This window comes from Octopus bimaculoides, chromosome 13, assembly GCF_046866305.1.
Source record: "Octopus bimaculoides isolate indiv1 chromosome 13, ASM4686630v1, whole genome shotgun sequence".
In the NCBI taxonomy this organism is placed as follows: domain Eukaryota; kingdom Metazoa; phylum Mollusca; class Cephalopoda; order Octopoda; family Octopodidae; genus Octopus; species Octopus bimaculoides.
The window spans coordinates 55,605,182-55,624,760 of NC_142940.1; the positions used below are offsets into that span (position 1 = coordinate 55,605,182).

The 19,579-nt window shown below is 38.6% G+C and overlaps 2 protein-coding genes across 8 annotated transcripts in view; one reads left to right on the top strand and one right to left on the bottom strand.

The window, feature by feature from the left end:
• Window positions 1-911: 911 nt before the first annotated feature.
• LOC106882670 (zinc finger protein 346) lies at window positions 912-7,398 on the bottom strand. Of its 6 annotated transcripts, none has more exons than XM_052972490.2 (3): window positions 7,246-7,398; window positions 2,834-2,904; window positions 912-2,706 (listed from the first exon to the last, which is right to left on the bottom strand). In XM_052972490.2, exon 3 carries the CDS (start codon window positions 2,698-2,700, stop codon window positions 1,543-1,545), a length of 1,158 nt encoding a protein of 385 aa, XP_052828450.1. In that variant the 5' UTR covers window positions 2,701-2,706; window positions 2,834-2,904; window positions 7,246-7,398; the 3' UTR covers window positions 912-1,542. The 6 variants fall into 6 exon arrangements, with proteins under 6 accessions (XP_052828450.1, XP_089217975.1, XP_089217976.1 ...); XM_089361849.1 differs by lacking the exon at window positions 7,246-7,398 and adding an exon at window positions 3,140-3,795; XM_089361850.1 differs by lacking the exon at window positions 7,246-7,398 and adding an exon at window positions 3,136-3,795.
• A 3,117-nt stretch (window positions 7,399-10,515) lies between these two features.
• Window positions 10,516-19,579, top strand: part of LOC128249302 (uncharacterized) — a 52,293-nt gene continuing 43,229 nt past the window's right edge. The window contains exon 1 of one of the 2 annotated variants that reach the window (XM_089361847.1): window positions 10,516-10,666. In XM_089361847.1, the coding sequence (XP_089217973.1) occupies window positions 10,643-10,666 (24 nt within the window). In that variant the 5' untranslated portion in view covers window positions 10,516-10,642. The remainder of the gene's footprint in view (window positions 10,667-19,579) is intronic. The other variant, XM_089361846.1, reaches the window with a different exon arrangement.

The following is a 19,579-nucleotide window of genomic DNA, read 5'->3' on the forward strand; positions in this document are numbered from 1 at the left end:
AGAATTTCTATGACTTGATCAGCCTCAGTTTCTGGTCACCTAATTCCCCTGTGTGGGGTGTGGTTGAGAAGGACACCAATCACACTGCCTGCAATACTAAGACTTGAACTGGAGGCCAAGATTGAGGTTTCCAAAGATCTTCCCAGGGACACAGTGAGGTGTGCATGCACCAGGTTCTGGGGCAGTCATGAGACCATTGTAGTAGCTTAGAGTAGCTACCTTGAGTAAACTGTTATCTACCAGCTAGAATCTAGTTGACACATTTTGATTTTAAGAAATACTTTTCTTTTTGGATGAGATATTGTTTTCTTCTCCTTTTATGCAAACTGTCAAATTTAACCCAAACATCCTGTATGAGTGCATAAAAGTAAGAGCAAATAGGCTAAGAAGCAAGTGTGCATGGTGTGCTCAAATCATACAGTGAGCTGCTTGCAATCAAGAAGTTCAACACATCTAAAAATTATTTCTTCTTTAGTGTATCTTGTACCAATGTTCCTATTGAAGTGTCTAGATTGAAACTGCGACTTCTATATTCTAGTGATGTCATTATATTGGTTTTAAATTTTGGCAAAAGACCAGCAAATTCAGAAGAAGGGGTAAGTCAATTACATCAACCTCAGTGCGCAACTGGTACTTCACTTATTGACTCTGAAAAGATGAAAGGCAAAGTCAAACTTGGTGGAATTTGAACACTGAACATAAAGATAGATGAAATGCCACTAAGAATTTTTCCTGACGTGCTAACAATTCTGCCAGCTTGCTATCTCAATAATGTCATTATATTAACAGATGAATCACCTACATTTTTGTTTCTCTTTAATATGTCAATGTTACCAGTGCCTTGTGTGCCATGTAAGCTTTGTAGATTACAATGAACTCTAAAAGAATCTATGAGAACAATGTACAAATGATGAGTTTTATGAAATATTTTTATTTCAAAAGCTTGGTGATAAGAAGAGGCATCCAGCAACAAAGCAACATCACAAAATATGCAACAAGAACAAATATCAGTGGTTTAATCCATTCTTCTATGTGTTAAACAACAAAGGACTGAGACAATGATGAAACTCCATATTGGAACCAGTACATCCAGCATTAATAAACCAACAGAATGCAATAATAATCTTTTCAATATTATTATTCTGAGAATATTTCATGTTAATATCACTGTTTTCCCACATTCCATGAATCAGAACTACCTTTAATACTATTTGCCCACATACCATGGGTTAATATCTCTATTGACCAATATGTCATCATCACTATTTTGTCAGCACTTTGTATCAATATCCCAAATTTGTGGGCCAATATCATAATTTCAATCAACATCACTAATGTTATTTTATCGAAATTCTGCATATTAATATCTGTTTGTCAACATAATGTAAGAACTATTTTGTCAACATTTTAAGTATCAATATCTATACTTTGTCAACATTTTCATGTATCAATACATCTGTGTTTTATCAACATTTATGCATCAACTGATATTATTTCCTAAACATTTCACATATATGATTAACAATATCTTGTATTTCTTTCTTAAATATTCTTTGAATAGCTTTTGTTGTAATTGTCGTTAATATTGAATTCTTTGCCAGTAGAATGACGAACGAAATCATTAGAGATAGTTTCCAAATGATTTTCGCATTTCAAATGATTGGTAGCATTAGCAGCACTTGCTAAAACTACATTACATGCATCACATTTATGTTGATTTTTTGAAGATATATCTGTTGGAGTGAAAACACCAGAAGTTTCAAGTGTAGCTTTTGAATTGACTGATTCATTTAAAACTTTTTTCTTGTGTTTCTTACCTTCAAAATGTTGCTTAGCAATAATTCTACTAGTAAACACTACATCACATATCTCGCACTTATCTCCAACTTGGTGATTTTCAGCTGCAACAGAGGGAAGTTTCTGAGGAGAAGCTAACTCAGCAATTAATCTCGGTAAGATAGTTCTGTTTTCAGTAGCTCTTAGATGTTTCCGACCAGTAAAGTGTGCATCAGCATCAACTATTCCAGCAAATACAACACCACATATATCACACTCTAATTTAATATTCTTTCTAAGAGCAGACACTGTATTAAAATTTTTCATGTGAATTTTACCTTTCAAATGATCGGCAGTTTGAGTGGCACTTGTAAATTTGACATCACACAACTCGCATTTGTCTTGATTTATTACAGGCATATTTTCCTGGGTGTGAAAACCTTGGGAATAATTATCAGGTAGACTGTTTGAAACGACTGCTATAGGTTGGCTTTTAACATTTTTCTGATGTCTCTTACCTTCAAAATGTTGCTTAGCAATAACATGGCTAGTAAATGCCACGTTACATACATCACATTTATATTCGTTATTTACAGGTAAGTTTACCGGTGTTTGACAGTCAGCGAAAGGATTTTCAGGTGTCCTGTTTGGAAAGATTGCTTCAGATTGACTTTCAACTTTTTTCTTGTGTTTCTTACCTTCAAAATGTTGCTTAGCATTAACTGGACTCGTAAATACCACAACACACACATCACATTTATCTGAGACTGAGACATTTTCATCTTCAGAAGAGGAAATCTTCAAATTGAACATGTCAGAGCAAATACTCAAAACATTTTCTTCATATTTAGTGTTTTCTTGGTGATTATTACCTTCACACAAGGTTTTTAAACATGTAGAATCCGTTTCGAATCTGTTCGGCATTTTCCCCTGGAAACGAAAATGCGCTGTTTTTATTTCAATCACTTTGAAATACAAGTCGATACTGAGATTAACTCTAATAATGCACTAATTCTTAGATAGAATGACGAATAGGAAACGAATTTACACTATTTACCTTACAATATAACGTCTGGTCTGTAGAGGTGAGTGGAAAACTTCTTAGTCACCAACAACTGTGCGATCAAACTGAAAGTAATTTCCGTACGGAAGGAAGTAAAATTTTAAGATCTCGTCCACACCTCTCAACACGTCATTATATACTTCGCATTATATACTTCGCAACTTTTCAACTTATTTTATTTCCCAAACTTGCAAAAGTTAATTTACTTCAAGTGAAAAAGAAAAAATTAATTTATCGTGTTTTCAGTCCTATCAAAAAAAAAAAAGAAATGGGGAAGATGGTAATAACATACATACATACATTTTGGGGTCGTGCTGATCTCAATAGTAATTAAATTAAAAAGAAAAGCATTCTCAATACTAGGTGTAGTGGAATACTATCTTTATATAAAATTTAGTCCGTGCGAGTCGTTAATCAGAAGTTCCCGTTTGTAAAACATTTTTAAAATTTTATTTTTCACTTTGAAATAATGTCAAAAAGTTAATTTATGTCTAAGTAATCGCCTCGTTTTGACTACTTCGCTTTGTTCATTTATTCAGTATTGTGTGCTTCTGTTACATGAGACGAATAAAGATAATTGCCACAGTTAAATGTTCTCTACTACTATTACATATTTGTTTTACGTCACAGCATTACTAAACTAGCGAAGTGATACTATTCGCCCCCGCCCACTTATGTCACAGGAAGATAATTAACAGAAAATAAAAAGGTTAAGGGGAAACAACTGTGATCGCCTTACAGGAATTTCTATGTCCCGTCTATTTCTTTTATCAGCTACTTTTTGTTTCAGTTATCAGACTTGGGCAACACCAGGAAAATTTTAGTCTAACGAAAATGACAGTATTAATGATAGGTTTAGTGAAAGCGGCATGAAACAGTAAGAAACGTACCAAAGTAAATTGATGAAGGAAAAATGAATGATCACAAATTTCATTCAGCCTTAACAATTTCTCACAACTACATTCAGTTGGGAGTATAATGCACAGAAGCTTGTAGCAATCAACTGTTTTCATATGGAACGATGATGATGTTAATAATGGTAAGATTTACAAGCACAAGAAAAGTGTGTGCTCGAATACAGAAGGACACTGTCTAAGAGTGAAGAAGGAACTATCTGTTAAACTCCAAGAGAATTTGAATTTATACCTGCTCTAAAGTTAAAACTCAGTCAATAAAATAATGGAAATGAATAGGTTTATCTGAATTGAGCAGAGTTTCCCCTTAGATATTGAGGAAGTTGATAGATAACTCTCATAAATTTCCAAGTGCAAATCCTCACAACAATAGGAAAAAATGCTGGCAGAAACATTCAGGCTGAGGTTTCAATTTCTGGTTGAGAATCCAGGATCTAATCACTTCACAGTTCTCTTTTTTTTTTTTTCTTTATAATAATATTCAAATAAATAAAAGTGCCAGAAAAATTATATCTAAACAACACATGAACAATAATGCAAACATAACTAACACATCTAATAATTATTTAAATGATTTCTGTGATTCGAGAGTTAAAAGAAAATGTAAACTTAATAGGCGCAGGAGTGGCTGTGTGGTAAGTAGCTTGCTTACCAACCACATGGTTCCGGGTTCAGTCCCACTGTGTAGCAACTTGGGCAAGTGTCTTCTACTTGAGCCTCGGGCCGACCAAAGGACAAGAAGTGTACTTGAATCACAGATAGACTGATAGTGAATAAAGACTTTGCTTGTGATAAATATACAGCTGTAGTAAGCAACCAGAATTCCATCTCACCTTTGTTGCATTTCTCCGTATATATTTTGTATTATCTATTAATATGTTTTCATATTCATGTATATACATGAAAAAGATATGAAAACTTAGCTCAAGATGACTCAAACTAATATGTATGTATTCTGAGAACTCAAATAAGTGTACCACCAAAATTCCAGTTAGTACAGCAGTTTGAGTTGTGGTTGTGTGATTGCCATGTTCAAAAAGCGGCTAATGGTGGCTTCCCTTTGAGTCAGAAGGTATAGGCAAAAATAGTGAGGAAAGATGAACAATTAGTCGAGGTGAGACAAGGACATTTAATTTCATTTGATTCAATCTAAAAATTTAGCTACATAACAAATGGTAAAAATAGTACAAACTGGTAAAGATAGTCTTCTGCTAGCATTCACTCTCCCTCTGGAGTGAATACCTTTCAATATACTGAACAATATATATCCAATGCATACCTCTTAGCTTTTTATCTTTGCCCTCACCAGAATGTATCTTTATTATATGCACAACACTGGATCTGCTAGCATTCAATTTCACTTACCTTCAATATAGAGTTCTGCATAACAATTCTTTCCTTCCTCTTACCTTAATGTAATATTTTACCATTCTTTCTGATCACAGATTTACCTAAAGAAGGCACAATCCAACTGGATTTAATTGGACTCTCCTACCCACCTGGACATAATGAACCACAACAAATAACAACAGGTACATAGAGATAAGATGGACAGGGAACAATGCGTTGATCCCTTGTGATACTATCAAGAGAAATCCAATGAAATAGTAACAAAGAAGAAAGGATGAAATATTAGGAAGAACTTTGAGAAAGGAATCAAGAGCAATAATAAAATATGGTTGCAGATTTTCTTTAGAATTGACCCTCTGGCATTTCTCTCTATATGAGGTCTTGCTTTTAGTCAATATTATCATATATGGTACTATAACAACCGCACGTACTAAAGTACATATAAGTAAATACACCTTTTGACATTTATTTCAATCAATTAAAGTGTGTATTTGGTTTTGTTTTTTGTCTTGCAAGTTACCTGGCAACTTCACAAGTCCCAGTGCCATGAGAAGAAAAAAAACACCCAGTACACACTATAATATGGTTTGTGTTAGCAGACAGTGGCGCTTAGTGTAACCTTGTGGCTTGCAGGATTCTGTGAAGCCATCATGGAAAACAGGTGTTAAGTAGAAGTGACAGCGAGAATGCCAACTTGAAAGACATGGTTATTTCCTTGCCAAAATGCTGATTCTGACAGAACTTTCTGGAACATTGCAACATTCTTTTATGTTTTTAGTTTTTTTTTTTTTATAAACAAGCTTCCCTTCAAAATTCTCACCAGAGTTTGCTTTAATACAACTGAAGGCTATGTCATTTTATCCTGGCTATTAAAGTACAAATCACTAACAATTCATATTCTATTTCCATTGCATATCTTCTACAGGAGATAATATATGTATATTTTTCAAACATGCAATCCTCATATATCTGTTTCTCTCTTTCGTGTATATAAACACACAAAAGTAGATAAGAGAGATAATGCTTAAATATATCTCTGATATGTTTATATTGAAGTTATCTAGACTCTGTTCATTTCAATGATTCCTGTTAAACAAGCAGTGAAAATAAATATGTTAATTTTAGAATAATCTTCCTGATTCAGCTTTCAATAACTACATACAGGATATTCTCTCTATATAGCCTTTGTTGATTCTTATGAAATCATGTGGCATAGTGGTTAAGAGTGTTGCAATCACGTTCACAATAATGTGATTGTCCAATAAAAAAATTAGAAAAAATAGAAAGCATGCTATTATTATAAGCTACAAGTTGTTGACTCACTTGAGGCTAAACATAATAATAACTACAGACAGGACTTATTTCAGACAGTTAGGAACCTTCTGTATCAGAGTTTCTCAACCATTTTTAATCTATGGACCCCTTTCATTCCAACTTTACTTGGATGGAACCTTCTAGCCATTCAATGGTTAAAAAATCCTATTGTAGTTTCATATTAGGAATTGTATAAAAAAAAGATTGTTTTGTATAAAAAAAAAAGATTATTTTGTGTATTGTAGAAATATAATCAATTTATTGCACTGAAATTTTAACAGGCACAGGAGTGGCTGTGTGGTAAGTAGCTTGCTTACCAACCACATGGTTCCGGGTTCATTCCCACTGCATGGCACCTTGGGCAGCTGTCTTCTACTATAGCCTCAGGCTGACCAAAGCCTTGTGAGTGGATTTGGTAGACGGAAACTGAAAGAAGCCCGTCGTATATATGTATATATATATATGTATGTATGTGTATATGTTTGTATGTCCATATTCGTCCCCCCAACATCGCTTGACAACCGATGCTGGTGTGTTTATGTACCCATAACTTACAAAGAATAAGTCCTGGGGTCAACTTGCTCGACTGAAGGCGGTGCTCCAGCATGGCCGCAGTCAAATGACTGAAACAAGTAAAAGAGTAGAGTAAGTAAATCTTATATGGACCCCATTTGAGAACCATTGCTCTACAGGGTCTCCCAATCTGCTAAAAATAGAGATAACACTTCCATTTTGAGACTTATCTTTAGTACAGATGGACCCCCCTGCACACACACACATACAATAACTGGCGCTCAGATGGCTAGGACAATGAAGGTTCCAACTGACCTGACCAACAGAAGAGCTTGCTCATGAAATTAAATGTGCAAGTGGCCGAGCACTCCACAGACACACGTACTCTTAATATAGTTCGCAGCGGGATTCAGCATGACACAGAGTGTGATAAGGCTGGCAGAAACACAAACTGGAGAACACAAGTATGAATAAAGTAAACAACTGATATAATTTTAGGTCATAGCATTTATATGTTTAAACATAATTGCTAGGTTGTTAGCGGGAGTGTGAGTGCATGTGTGCATGTGTATGTAAAGAAGTGCTGCCAAACAGAAAAGATCCATAAAATCTATAAATACAGACTGTAAAATTCATTTCAGTTCACACATAAACTCGCCACACGCAGCTTTCTCTATTTCAATAATATCTGCTTGTCACATAATTGTTCGATATATCCCGCCAACTGCCAGCTGTTGCTATTTAAATCTTATCCGTTCGATAGAGATATGGTAGGATCAATTGCATAGAAGAGCCTGCTATATGTGTACATGTCAAACTTATAGCTACATGTGATCTGTGTCAGCAGACCTCTAACTGATAATGATGAACTCTACATCTCCATCGCACTCAGAGTGGGAGCTGATGTCTGTAGGGAACTGAGACGTTGCTGCAGTAGGCCCCTTGACCCCATAGGTCTGTCTTGCTGCCTAAATGTTGGTCACTTTTCTTATCACACAGAGCTAAACCTAATCATTAAGCAGGCTCTGGCTCAAATTAATATCCCCTCATTTCTGGAGCCATTGGGATTATCCAGAAGTGATGGAAAGAGACCAGATGGTCTTACCCTCTGTCTCTGGGTTAAAGGTAGGTGCCTTATTTGGGATGCCACAGTCTGCAACTCTTTTGCTCCCACTCACATCCTGGATGCTACAGTTAATGGAAGGATCACTGCTTCTGTAGCCAAACAGAAGAAAACCCTGAAGTATTGGGACTTGACAGTAAACTGTCTCTTCCAAACCGTGGTGTTTGAGATAACCGGAGGGACTGGGCTACTAACCACAAAGCTCTTGTCAACGTCGGCAGCTCACTTTACCAAGGTGTCGGGTGCTACCCGTGAAGGCGCTTGGCTTTCCTAATACCTTTCGCCCATGGTAATACTGCGAGTGTTCTGGCTTGCTTCAGTAGGTTCTATTAAACCTTGTGGCATGCGACCAGTTGCTGTATTAAAAAAAAAGTCTCCACAATGATTTCGCTAGTTTTAACTGAAGGATTGGAAGAATTAGATGAAAGTTCTCTGGTAATTTCATTTCATGTAAATAAATGTTTGCTAATTTTAAAATCTTATAAAATGACTGTTCTAAAATATGTACATGTTTATATGTTATAAATGAAAATCAAATGGAAATTGTAGATGCGATACCCATGCCGGTGGCATGTAAAAGCACCATCTGAACGTGGCCTATGCCAGCGCCACTTTGACTGGTTTCCGTGCTGGTGGTAGATAAAAAGCACCAACCGATCATGGCTGTTGCCAGCCTCCTCTGGCCCCTGTGCAGGTGGCACATAAAAAGTACCCACTACACTCATGGAGTGGTTGGCATTAGGAAGGGCACCCAGCTGTAGAAACACTGCCAGATCAGACTGTAGCCTGGTGCAGCCTCCTGGCTTCCCAGACCCCGGTCGAACCGCCCAACCCATGCTAGCATGGGAAACGGACGTTAAACGATGATGATGATGATGAAAATAAAAATCTTTACTTAAGACAAAGGTCAGCACAAACCAATCAATCTACACAAAGAAATTAAATTTATTTAAATATACACCCTCTGTATAACTGAGGAAACAAGCGTTTGCAGCGATATATTTCATATTTCTTCGGCATTATGTTGATAAATATAAAAGCTAAAAATAATCGTCTTTTTGGTAGAGATGGACTATATGTAATCTGAACCTTTCCCCACCTTATTTATTAATTTTTTTTACGGAATCCCACGTTTTAGGCTATGGAGATTCCGATTCTGAAAAAAAAATTTTTGAAAAATTTCAATCCCCCCCCCCCACCACCAAGCAGGCTATTTACATGCTAGAAATAACAGCCAAATCTCACAAAACTAGTGTTAGGGTTAGGTTTAGGGTTAGGGTCAGGGTTAGGGTTAGGGTTAGGGTTTGAGTTAGGGTTAGGTTTACCCTGTGGATCTATATAAAAACCGGGGGGGGGGGTCGAAATTTTGAAATTGAGATTTTTGAAATTTTTTTTTTCCAGAATCGGATTCTCCATGGTCTGAAACATAGGATTCCGTAAAAAAAACAAAATTTAAAAGTGGGGGTATACCCAGATTACATATACTCCATCTCCACCGTCTTTTTTTTATTTATTTATTCATCCCATCCAGCATTTAAATAAGAAAGCAAAGGTGCTTGTCGTAATTTATTTTCTCTTTCTTCAGCATATCTGTGACTAAATCTAAAATCATTTTATGTTTATGTTTTGTGACCGGGCATCTTGTACAGGTTTATTCCACACCATATATGAGAAGCCAAAATGCATATGCACTCATTTATTACAGCTTTCTTCGATATGTTTGTGGAGAAGTTTGAAAGTTTAAAACCGTCGTAAGTTTACGAATTTCTCCGCGCTCTCTTCAACTGTCACTTCCAAATACAGGGAGTATGCTCTTTGACTAAAATCTACATTCTTGTTATTTTTGTTTTCGTTATTGTTTAAATCGAAGCAGGGTTATCATTTTCTGTTTCCAAAATGAAAATTGCCATTGTTTAACTTTAGTGTTGCAGAATAAAAAAATTAAAATAAAAATTTTTTTTTTTTTTTAATTTCATTTGAAGTAACTTTCTGTCTAAGACACTTGGCTGTTATAGCACTTTAGCAGTTGCATGCAATAATGCTTTTTTTTTTTTCGAGAGGAATAATTAGCATCCCCTGGTGTGGTGGATAATTAAGGGAACGTGCATGCATTCCTTTTATATTATTTCATCGATTTCTTAAAACTCATTTTTGTTACTGCCGTCCAACACAAATCTGTTATTGAGGAATCTCAGATGTCCTGTTTTGTTTCTGCTTTTCAGTTATAAAACAATATATAACTTAGTATAAACAAGAAGTTTATGCGAATATATCTATTTCCTGTTATTTTTAGCCATAAAGACATTAATTTATATAAATTCAAATTACGATGAAAGTAAACAAAGTTTGTTTTAGAAGCGTTGAGATGTATTGAAAGTTAAGGAAATGATTTTTCTCCAGAATAGATCCCTATTTTCCTCCAGAATAGATCCCTATTTGTCTCCAGAATAAAATTATTTCTTATTTTCTTCAAGAAGATCGAATTGCCATACGTCATCATCACGGTAGTTCATTGGTGGGTTTTTGAACTGAAAGTAAACGAAGTTGTTTATCAACTGTTATTCATATAAACGTCCCTGATGTATATACATGATCTTTCTCGCCAACAAAATGGTAAATATATATATATATATTTTTTATAATATTTGTTCTATGTTGTTAAGTCCTGAGCAACACCTCCCCTATCCTGTACTTTTTTGTTTATGTTCTAGGTGCTGACTACGTTATATAGCTTTTGTTGTTATTTTTTTAAAATGTGTTTGTTTTGTAAACGTAGATTTGATGGTTGGGGACAGATATCGCTGTGGTAGGCCCCTCAAGCCCACAGCCCTTCATTGTTTGTTTTGCCGTCTTAATGCTAGTCGTTTCGCTCATCACCTTAACCCCACAGGTCTTCACGGTCTGCCTTGCTGCCTAAATGCTGGTCGCTTCGCTCGTCACACTGAGCTAAACATAATCATTAAGCGGACCCTGGCTTGGGTTAATACCCCCTCAGTTCTGGAGCCGGTGGAATTCCCCAGAAGTGAAGGGAAGAGACCAGATGCTTTCATCCTTTGTCCCCCGGGTAAGAGGTAGATGTCTCACCTGGGACGTCACTGTCTGTGACTCCCTTGCTCCCTCTCACATCTTGCGGTAAATGGGGGTGGGGTGGAGGCGCAGCTTCCGTAGCTGAATGGAACAAAAGTCATAGATCGCCCAGATTTTTTTTATAGAAGTTAAAGCTAGCACTTGTCGTATGTCATATTTCGAAAGATTTGGCTCCTTCATCAGCACCCATTTAACCCCTTAACTATCCACGAACTCATTGTTTAAATAGCCACTACATATAGTGGTGTAACATTATTGGGTATGTAGTAACGCCTGCGCATGCATAGAATTAATAAAGCAAGCGTTTCCCGCTCAATTCATTCTCTTTCTCGCCTTATACTCGACAGCTTGTTATTCTCACCTCTAAAGATGTATAACTAAAGATATGTATGTTTTATCACATAAATAAATGTTGTTTAGTTTGGAGTTCAGCGTTCCGTCTATTTCTTTAATTTTATAGTAGAAAGTCAGGTATACAATCTAAAGATGTATAACCCACTTTCTACTAAAGGTACATCAATTTACATATCAAACATATTCCTAGAAGCTGGTATGTAAATATTTATAACTTGTAGGGACACGGTATTTCTTTATACGGCTGGCTGCCGACAAATTTTTCTGCTTTTAAAAAGAAAAATGGATTTTATCCTTTATATCTATACTGTTCAGTATCTATGCGTTGAATAAGATTTATCTTTCTACTTGTTCCACCATACATTTCAGCGCTTCGAAAACTAACTTGTTTGTTTACATACGGCGTATACTACAAAATATATTAAACGATTTTATAAGTCAATACCGTGTGCTACTGTCTTAGTAGCGCTCTTAAATTGTGTGTTAAGGTCATCTCTACAGACTTTCTATAGAAATTATAACCCGCACTGGTTTTGTTACAACCTTTTATATCCGAGACATCAGAGGTAAAGAAACAATGAGATTGATTACGGAAAAAATGGGTAATGGGCATATATGCCATATTTCAGGAGGTTTTGCTCTTCCATCAGCACACATCTTGAGATGTGCAACCAATTGAAACACTTGGTGTTGAAGTTGTTGTTCTAAGACACAAATAAAGGCTGCTCTTAGCTCGAGATGCAGTCAGGGACAATTCCTCCAAGCGTCAGATCACTCCCAGCATATGTCCATTCCTTGCAACTGACTTGTAAGAAAGAGGCTGATTTGAACCCACCACTTCTTGACATGATATCATTTCGTCTTCCTTCTAGTCACTCATCCTTCCTGTACACACTCGGCTGACCTAAAAATCACTGTTCCCTTTGAAATCTCTCCAGGTTCACAACGAGCTAATCACCCTGTCCCAAATGTGATGCAGCATTCCATCCACCAATACATTATTTAGAGTAATGATTGAGGTTACCCTTTCTCCCACTGCGTCGTGCAACAAAGCTTTCAGGGGATTCAACCACATTTCATCTCTGACCTGCACAGATATGACCCCTTTCACATCTGGCTGCTGCGGCATTACATTTGGGTGTCTCCATTTGTACTGGAATATAACTCTTTGTGAGACCAATTCTTTAGTTTGCCTCACTTGGGTGATATGTTGTACCAGAAGGCTGCCTCCAAAGGAGAGAGTTGTCCCCTTTCAGCCATAGTTTTCATTGTACGATGGTGCCGCTTCACAATCTTGATTCCACTGGGTCTGTATGCAGCCCTGAAGAAGCATCTTATCTCTCACCTTTCAAGCATCTCCTCCAGCTGCTATGAGTGAAATCTGTACTATTGTCCATCAATAGCTTCTGTATAGCACCCACTTTCCAAGAACACCGTATATTCAGCATTTCTGTGATTTCGGCTGCAGTCTCTGCCCTGATCTTTTCCCATATAGCCACCCACCCTGGCCCACAGTCGACCATTGAAAAGTATACCTTTCCTCGATAGTGCTTCACATCAGTTGTTAGCCTCTTTCTAGTCTTCCTCCACCCGAATTTTCCTGTTTTGTGTGCACTTGGTGCAGGGTTGGACTGACACCTGTTGCAGTTCGCTACTACCTTCCAAACACTCTGTGGTGATATTGGGGTTAACAATCCTGACTAAAAACAACGTCCTGTCACCTCACCCCTATGTGGTGTATGTTGTGCTGCCTCCCCAGTTTTGGGCTCTCCAGATGACAAGCTACAGCTACTCCACTTGGAACATCCTCTATCGTTTCCAACCAATTTAAATGGCTCTATAGGTAAGTGGTTATACACCATTAGGTGTATACCTGCTTTCCTATATTAAATTCTGAATAAACGGAACGCAGAACTCCGAACTATCAACACAACAATATTTATTTATGTAGGAAAATAGGCATCCTTAATCTTGGTTGTTGAGACGCCTTCTGTGAGAGAGCATGGTTGCTGAGATGTTGGAATGTTGATGTGAGCTGTCCCCAGAGTTCGAAAAGATGGAGAGACAGCTCGACACGTCCTTGCTCATAGCCAGCCAGCCGAGAAAGAGAATGAAAAAAGCGGGAACGTTTAGATGTCGAACTCCACGCATGCGTGGGACTACGCATGAGCACGAGACACGGCGTTACTACAGTTGTTTTGAGGGCTCTCCACCATTTGTTTTTAATAATGGTGCCTGTCAGATCCCTCTTTACTAACTCACTAATTCGGTTCCTGTATTCCTCACAGGTCAAAAAGACCTGTTGAGTTTCCAGTAATAGGGGTCTTGTCTACATATCTTATCTAAGACAAGCGGACAGGACACAAGTTTGTGATCGCTGTAGCTGACATAGTGGAACTGTGGACAACTAGCTATGTTCTTATCCTTACGTCTAACAAGCTTTGACAGGAGACAGACAAAAATGCGTGCTATCCCTTGGACCCAGAAAGTTAACCTCCCAAGCACAAGTCCGGGCAAGGTTGCTTTATGGGAGACCAGCAGTCACCCATGCATACCGGCCTCCCCTCTCCAAGCCACCAGTGTTATCCAAGGGAAAGGCAAAGGCCGATACAGCTTGGCACCAGTGACATCACAACTCATTTCTACAGCTGTGTGAACTGGAGCAACGTGAAATAAAGTGTCTTGCTCAAGAACACAACACGCAGCGGTCCGGGATTCGAACTCACAACCTCACGGTCGTAAGCTCGATGCTCTAACCACTGAGCCATGCACCTTCACACACACACACACACACACTGAGGACACTGGCATTTTCTTTTTAGGGTAATGTTCACATTGCTTAATTAAACGGAGTCGCATGAAACAATCATACTGCATTAACTTTGGATATCCTTGTTGCTTATTTTGACTTATATATATATATATAGCATCGAAATGTATTGTAGAAAGATAAATTTTATTCAATGCCTAAATACTGAACAGTATATATATATGGGAGAAGATTGCTTAATAAAGAGAATGAATGGGAGAAAGAGAGCCTGCCTTATGTCGACCCAATAGAGGGACCAGCTATCCGAGTTGATAGTACCAGGGTAGATAAAGCAATTAAGAGTATGAAGACCGGGAAAGCCCCCGGCCCATCAGGAATCACTGCAGAGATGCTCAAAATATCTGGCAGTGTTGGCTATAGCCTAGTCACCCGTATTACGAACCAGGTGATACACGAAGGAGTCATACCCTATGACTGGTGTAGCAGCATCATAGTCAACTGCTACAAAGGTAAAGGGGACGCTTTAGATACAAATAATTACAGAGGCATCAAGCTGTTAGATCAGGTTATGAAAGTTACAGAGAGGGTCATAGCCCAACTAATTAGGGAGCGAATCAATTTAGATGAGATGCAGTTTGGGTTCGTGCCAGGTAAAAGCACTACTGATGCCTTATTTCTAGTGAGACAGTTGCAAGAGAAATACCTAGCCAAGGATAAACCTCTGTACCTGGCTTTCGTTGACATGGAGAAAGCCTTTGACAGGGTCCCCCGATCCCTTATCTGGTGGTCAATGAGGAAACTTGAGATAGAAGAATGGCTAGTGAGAGCTGTGCGAGCCATGTACAGAGATGCGGCCAGTAAGGTGAGGGTTGGAAATGAGTACAGCAATGAATTCCGGGTAGAGGTAGGGGTCCACCAAGGTTCCGTCCTCAGCCCCCTATTATTTACCATAGTCCTCCAGGCAATCACAGAGGAGTTCAAGACAGGTTGCCCCTGGGAGCTCCTCTATGCTGATGACCTTGCCCTAATTGCGGAGTCACTATCAGAACTAGAGGAGAAGTTTCAGGTGTGGAAGCAAGGTCTAGAATTGAAGGGCCTTAGAGTCAACCTAGCTAAAACCAAAATCCTAATAAGTAGGAAGGTAGATAAAACACAAACCCCTTCAGGTAGATGGCCCTGCTCAGTATGTAGAAAAGGAGTAGGTAGTAACTCTATAAGATGTACCCGGTGCAAGCTATGGACACATAAGAGGTGCAGCAACATCAAAGGCAGGTTAACTAGCAAGTTAGTTTTTGTTTGTGGCAGATGTTCAGGTGCAATAAAGACTGCAAACAAACAGGAAACAACTTCTATCTCATTCCAGGGTGAAAAACTAGAGGTAGTCGATAGCTTCCGCTATCTGGGCGACCAAGTTAGTAGTGGGGGTGGGTGCGCTGAAAGTGTAGCTGCTAGAATAAGAATAGCCTGGGCAAAGTTTAGAGAGCTCTTACCCCTGCTGGCGACAAAGGGACTCTCACTCAGAGTAAAAGGCAGACTGTATGACGCATGCGTACGAACAACCATGCTACATGGCAGTGAAACATGGGCTGTAACTGCTGAGGACATACGTAAGCTCGCAAGGAATGAAGCCAGTATGCTCCGTTGGATGTGTAATGTCAATGTGAATACCCGTCAGAGTGTAAGTATCTTGAGAGAAAGGCTGAACATTAGAAGCATCAGTTGTGGCGTGCAAGAGAGACGATTGCGCTGGTATGGACATGTGGTGAGAATGGAGGAGGATAGCTGCGTGAAAAAGTGCCACACCCTAACAGTTGAGGGAACCCGTGGAAGAGGTAGGCCCAGGAAGACCTGGGCTGAGGTGGTGAGGCAAGACCTTCGTACATTGGGCCTCACCGAGGCGATGACTACGGACCGAGACCTTTGGAAATGGGCTGTGCGTGAGAAGACCCGGCAAGCCAAGTAAGATCGTTGCCAGTGCCCCTGGACTGGTTCTTGTGCGGGTGGCACATGAGATGCACCATTTTGAGCGTGGCCATTGCCAGTACCGCCTGACTGGCTCCTGTAGGATTTTCGAGCGAGATCGTTGCCAGTGCCCCTGGACTGGCTTGTGCGGGTGGCACATAAAAGACACCATTTCGAGCGTGGCCGTTTTCGTGCGGGTGACACGTAAAAGCACCCACTACACTCTCTGAGTGGTTGGCGTTAGGAAGGGCATCCAGCTGTAGAAACTCTGCCAAATCAGACTGGAGCCTGGTGTTGCCATCCGGTTTCACCAGTCCTCAGTCAAATCGTCCAACCCATGCTAGCATGGAAAGCGGACGTTAAACGATGATGATGATGATGATATATAAAACGGATAAAATCCTTTTTAAAAGCAGAAAATGGCTGGCTGCCTGCAAAAAGTATTTTATTCTTTATATATACTGTTCAGTATTTAGGTGTTGAATAAAATTTATCTTTCTACTTGTTCTATATATATATAACCATGGTAAAATCAGTAGTAGTGTTTTCACTCCCTATAATTTGGTCACAAATACTCAGTCATTTTAGACTGATTCATGGATGAATAACTTTTGCACCTTCTCTAGTGAATAACACGCAGTGGGTTTTCAGGATTTCTTAATATCCAAGCATGAAACCAGTTTTACAAATATAGAAAGTGAGAGAGGTTACCATGACTTTTCACAATATTTTACAGCAAACAATAAAAAATCGTTACTATTCACAGTTTAACTCAATGAACTGTATATATCTCTTTAAAGTGACATGTATTCATTTCTTTTATAATGTTTCTCAGAAAAACTATCAGCTTACAATCTCCAATCATCATCATCATCATCATTGTTTAACGTCCGCTTTCCATGCTAGCATGGGTTGGACGATTTGACTGAGGACTGGTGAAACCGGATGGCAACACCAGGCTCCAGTCTGATTTGGCAGAGTTTCTACAGCTGGATGCCCTTCCTAACGCCAACCACTCAGAGAGTGTAGTGGGTGCTTTTACGTGTCACCCGCACGAAAACGGCCACGCTCGAAATGGTGTCTTTTATGTGCCACCCGCACAAGCCAGTCCAGGGGCACTGGCAACGATCTCGCTCGAAAATCCTACAGGAGCCAGTCAGGCGGTACTGGCAACGGCCACGCTCAAAATGGTGCATCTCATGTGCCACCCGCACAAGAACCAGTCCAGGGGCACTGGCAACGATCTTACTTGGCTTGCCGGGTCTTCTCACGCACAGCCCATTTCCAAAGGTCTCGGTCCGTAGTCATCGCCTCGGTGAGGCCCAATGTACGAAGGTCTTGCCTCACCACCTCAGCCCAGGTCTTCCTGGGCCTACCTCTTCCACGGGTTCCCTCAACTGTTAGGGTGTGGCACTTTTTCACGCAGCTATCCTCCTCCATTCTCACCACATGTCCATACCAGCGCAATCGTCTCTCTTGCACGCCACAACTGATGCTTCTAATGTTCAGCTTTTCTCTCAAGATACTTACACTCTGACGGGTATTCACATTGACATTACACATCCAACGGAGCATACTGGCTTCCAATGTTTTATCTATTTTCGTGTTACTTAATCTACTAGATATTTGAGTTAGTTCTCAAATTTTCCACGAAAGGAATGTCCTAATTAAAACAGGATTGAAAATGTAATTCTTGGAAAAACCAGATTAGTTATTTATGAGTGACTACATTATATATTATTGTAAAGTTTTTAGTTTTTTTTTGTTATTGTTACTAACTTTATTTTTAGCTATATATCACATGAAACATTTTAACAAGGTCATAATGTGCTGTGGGGTGAAAAGGCAAGTCGAATGTTAAAAACCTTTAAATAAATACTGGATCTTCTGAATTGACGGGTACCACTTGTTTTCTAAACGAAACACTTTCAAACTTGGGATACTGGTAGAATGTGTCATATAAAACATCTTTTTCTCTTAGCCTTCTTAACAAAAATTTCTACATTGCAAGTTATTTCTTGTTTTCACCGCAATAGACGTCAGTGATTGGTTGAAATTAACTGAAATACGACAATTTTTCACATGAAATAACTTCGAAAACAAAAATTTTTATCTGTTCTATAACACAAAATATACAAGTATACGAAGTTTGAAAGTGTTTCGGTGCCAAAAACACTACATAAAACATTAATGAAAAGTGGTGCCCGTCAATTCAGAAAGATCCATATATAAAACTGCGTGTTAAAACAAGTTGTAACATGTAATAATATATCTTTGGAGGAATCAATCTGCCAATGAATCGAACAATTTATAATTTATTGTATTAATTAACTGGCAGTTGTAGCTACCTTATATATACAAGTTGTACATATACATATGCTCCAAATAATAAGACAAAGAAATCCTTGAACATGTTTTTGTTTCTGTAGCAACTCTGCTTTCAGCACCTGTTTACACAAAAGTTCAAAGTGAAAATTTATGAAATATTTGCTATTTTAGACATTAGAGTGGAAGCATTTCATCAGACTTGCATCAGAGGCGTGTTCTTACATTGTGCGTCTTCCAGACTTTTTTTTTAATATATATATCAAGAGGGTGGAGGCGCAATGGCCCAGTGGTTAGGGCAGCGGACTCGCGGTCATAGGATCGCGGTTTCGATTCCCAGACCAGGCGTTGTGAGTGTTTATTGAGCGAAAACACCTAACGCGTCACGAGGCTGCAGCAGGGGATGGTGGCGAACCCTGCTGTACTCTTTCACCACAACTTACTCTTATTTCCTGTTTCTGTTGTGCATGTAATTCAAAGGGTCAGCCTTGTCACACTATGTCACGCTGAATATCTCCTAGAACTACGTTAAGGGTACACGTATCTGTGGAGTGCTCAGCCACTTGCACGTTAATTTCACGAGCAGGCTGTTCTGTTGATCGGATCAACTGGAAACCCTCGACGTTGTAAGCGACGGAGTACCAACAACAACAATATCAAGAGGAGACAAAAAGTATGGTAAGGGGATGAATGATTTACATAAAGAACATGTGAGAAGAAATGGATGAAGGGGAAGAAGAGGAGAAAAAGGAAAAGGTGGACAAAAACACGAAGACAAAGATGATGAGGAGGATAGAAAGAAGGAGGAAAAAGAAAAAAAGTAATTGGGTATTTGGATGACATGTAGTAACATAGCCACCAGTATGAAATTTTAATTAATGGGTGAAAAATGAAAAAAAAATTAATTCAATTTATCACTCATGACAAAATTAAACAGACAAAAGGAAAAGATGGGTGAAAATGAAAACAATACAAATGGTGTGAAGAAAATAAAAATAATGATACTACCATTATTATTATTAATGATA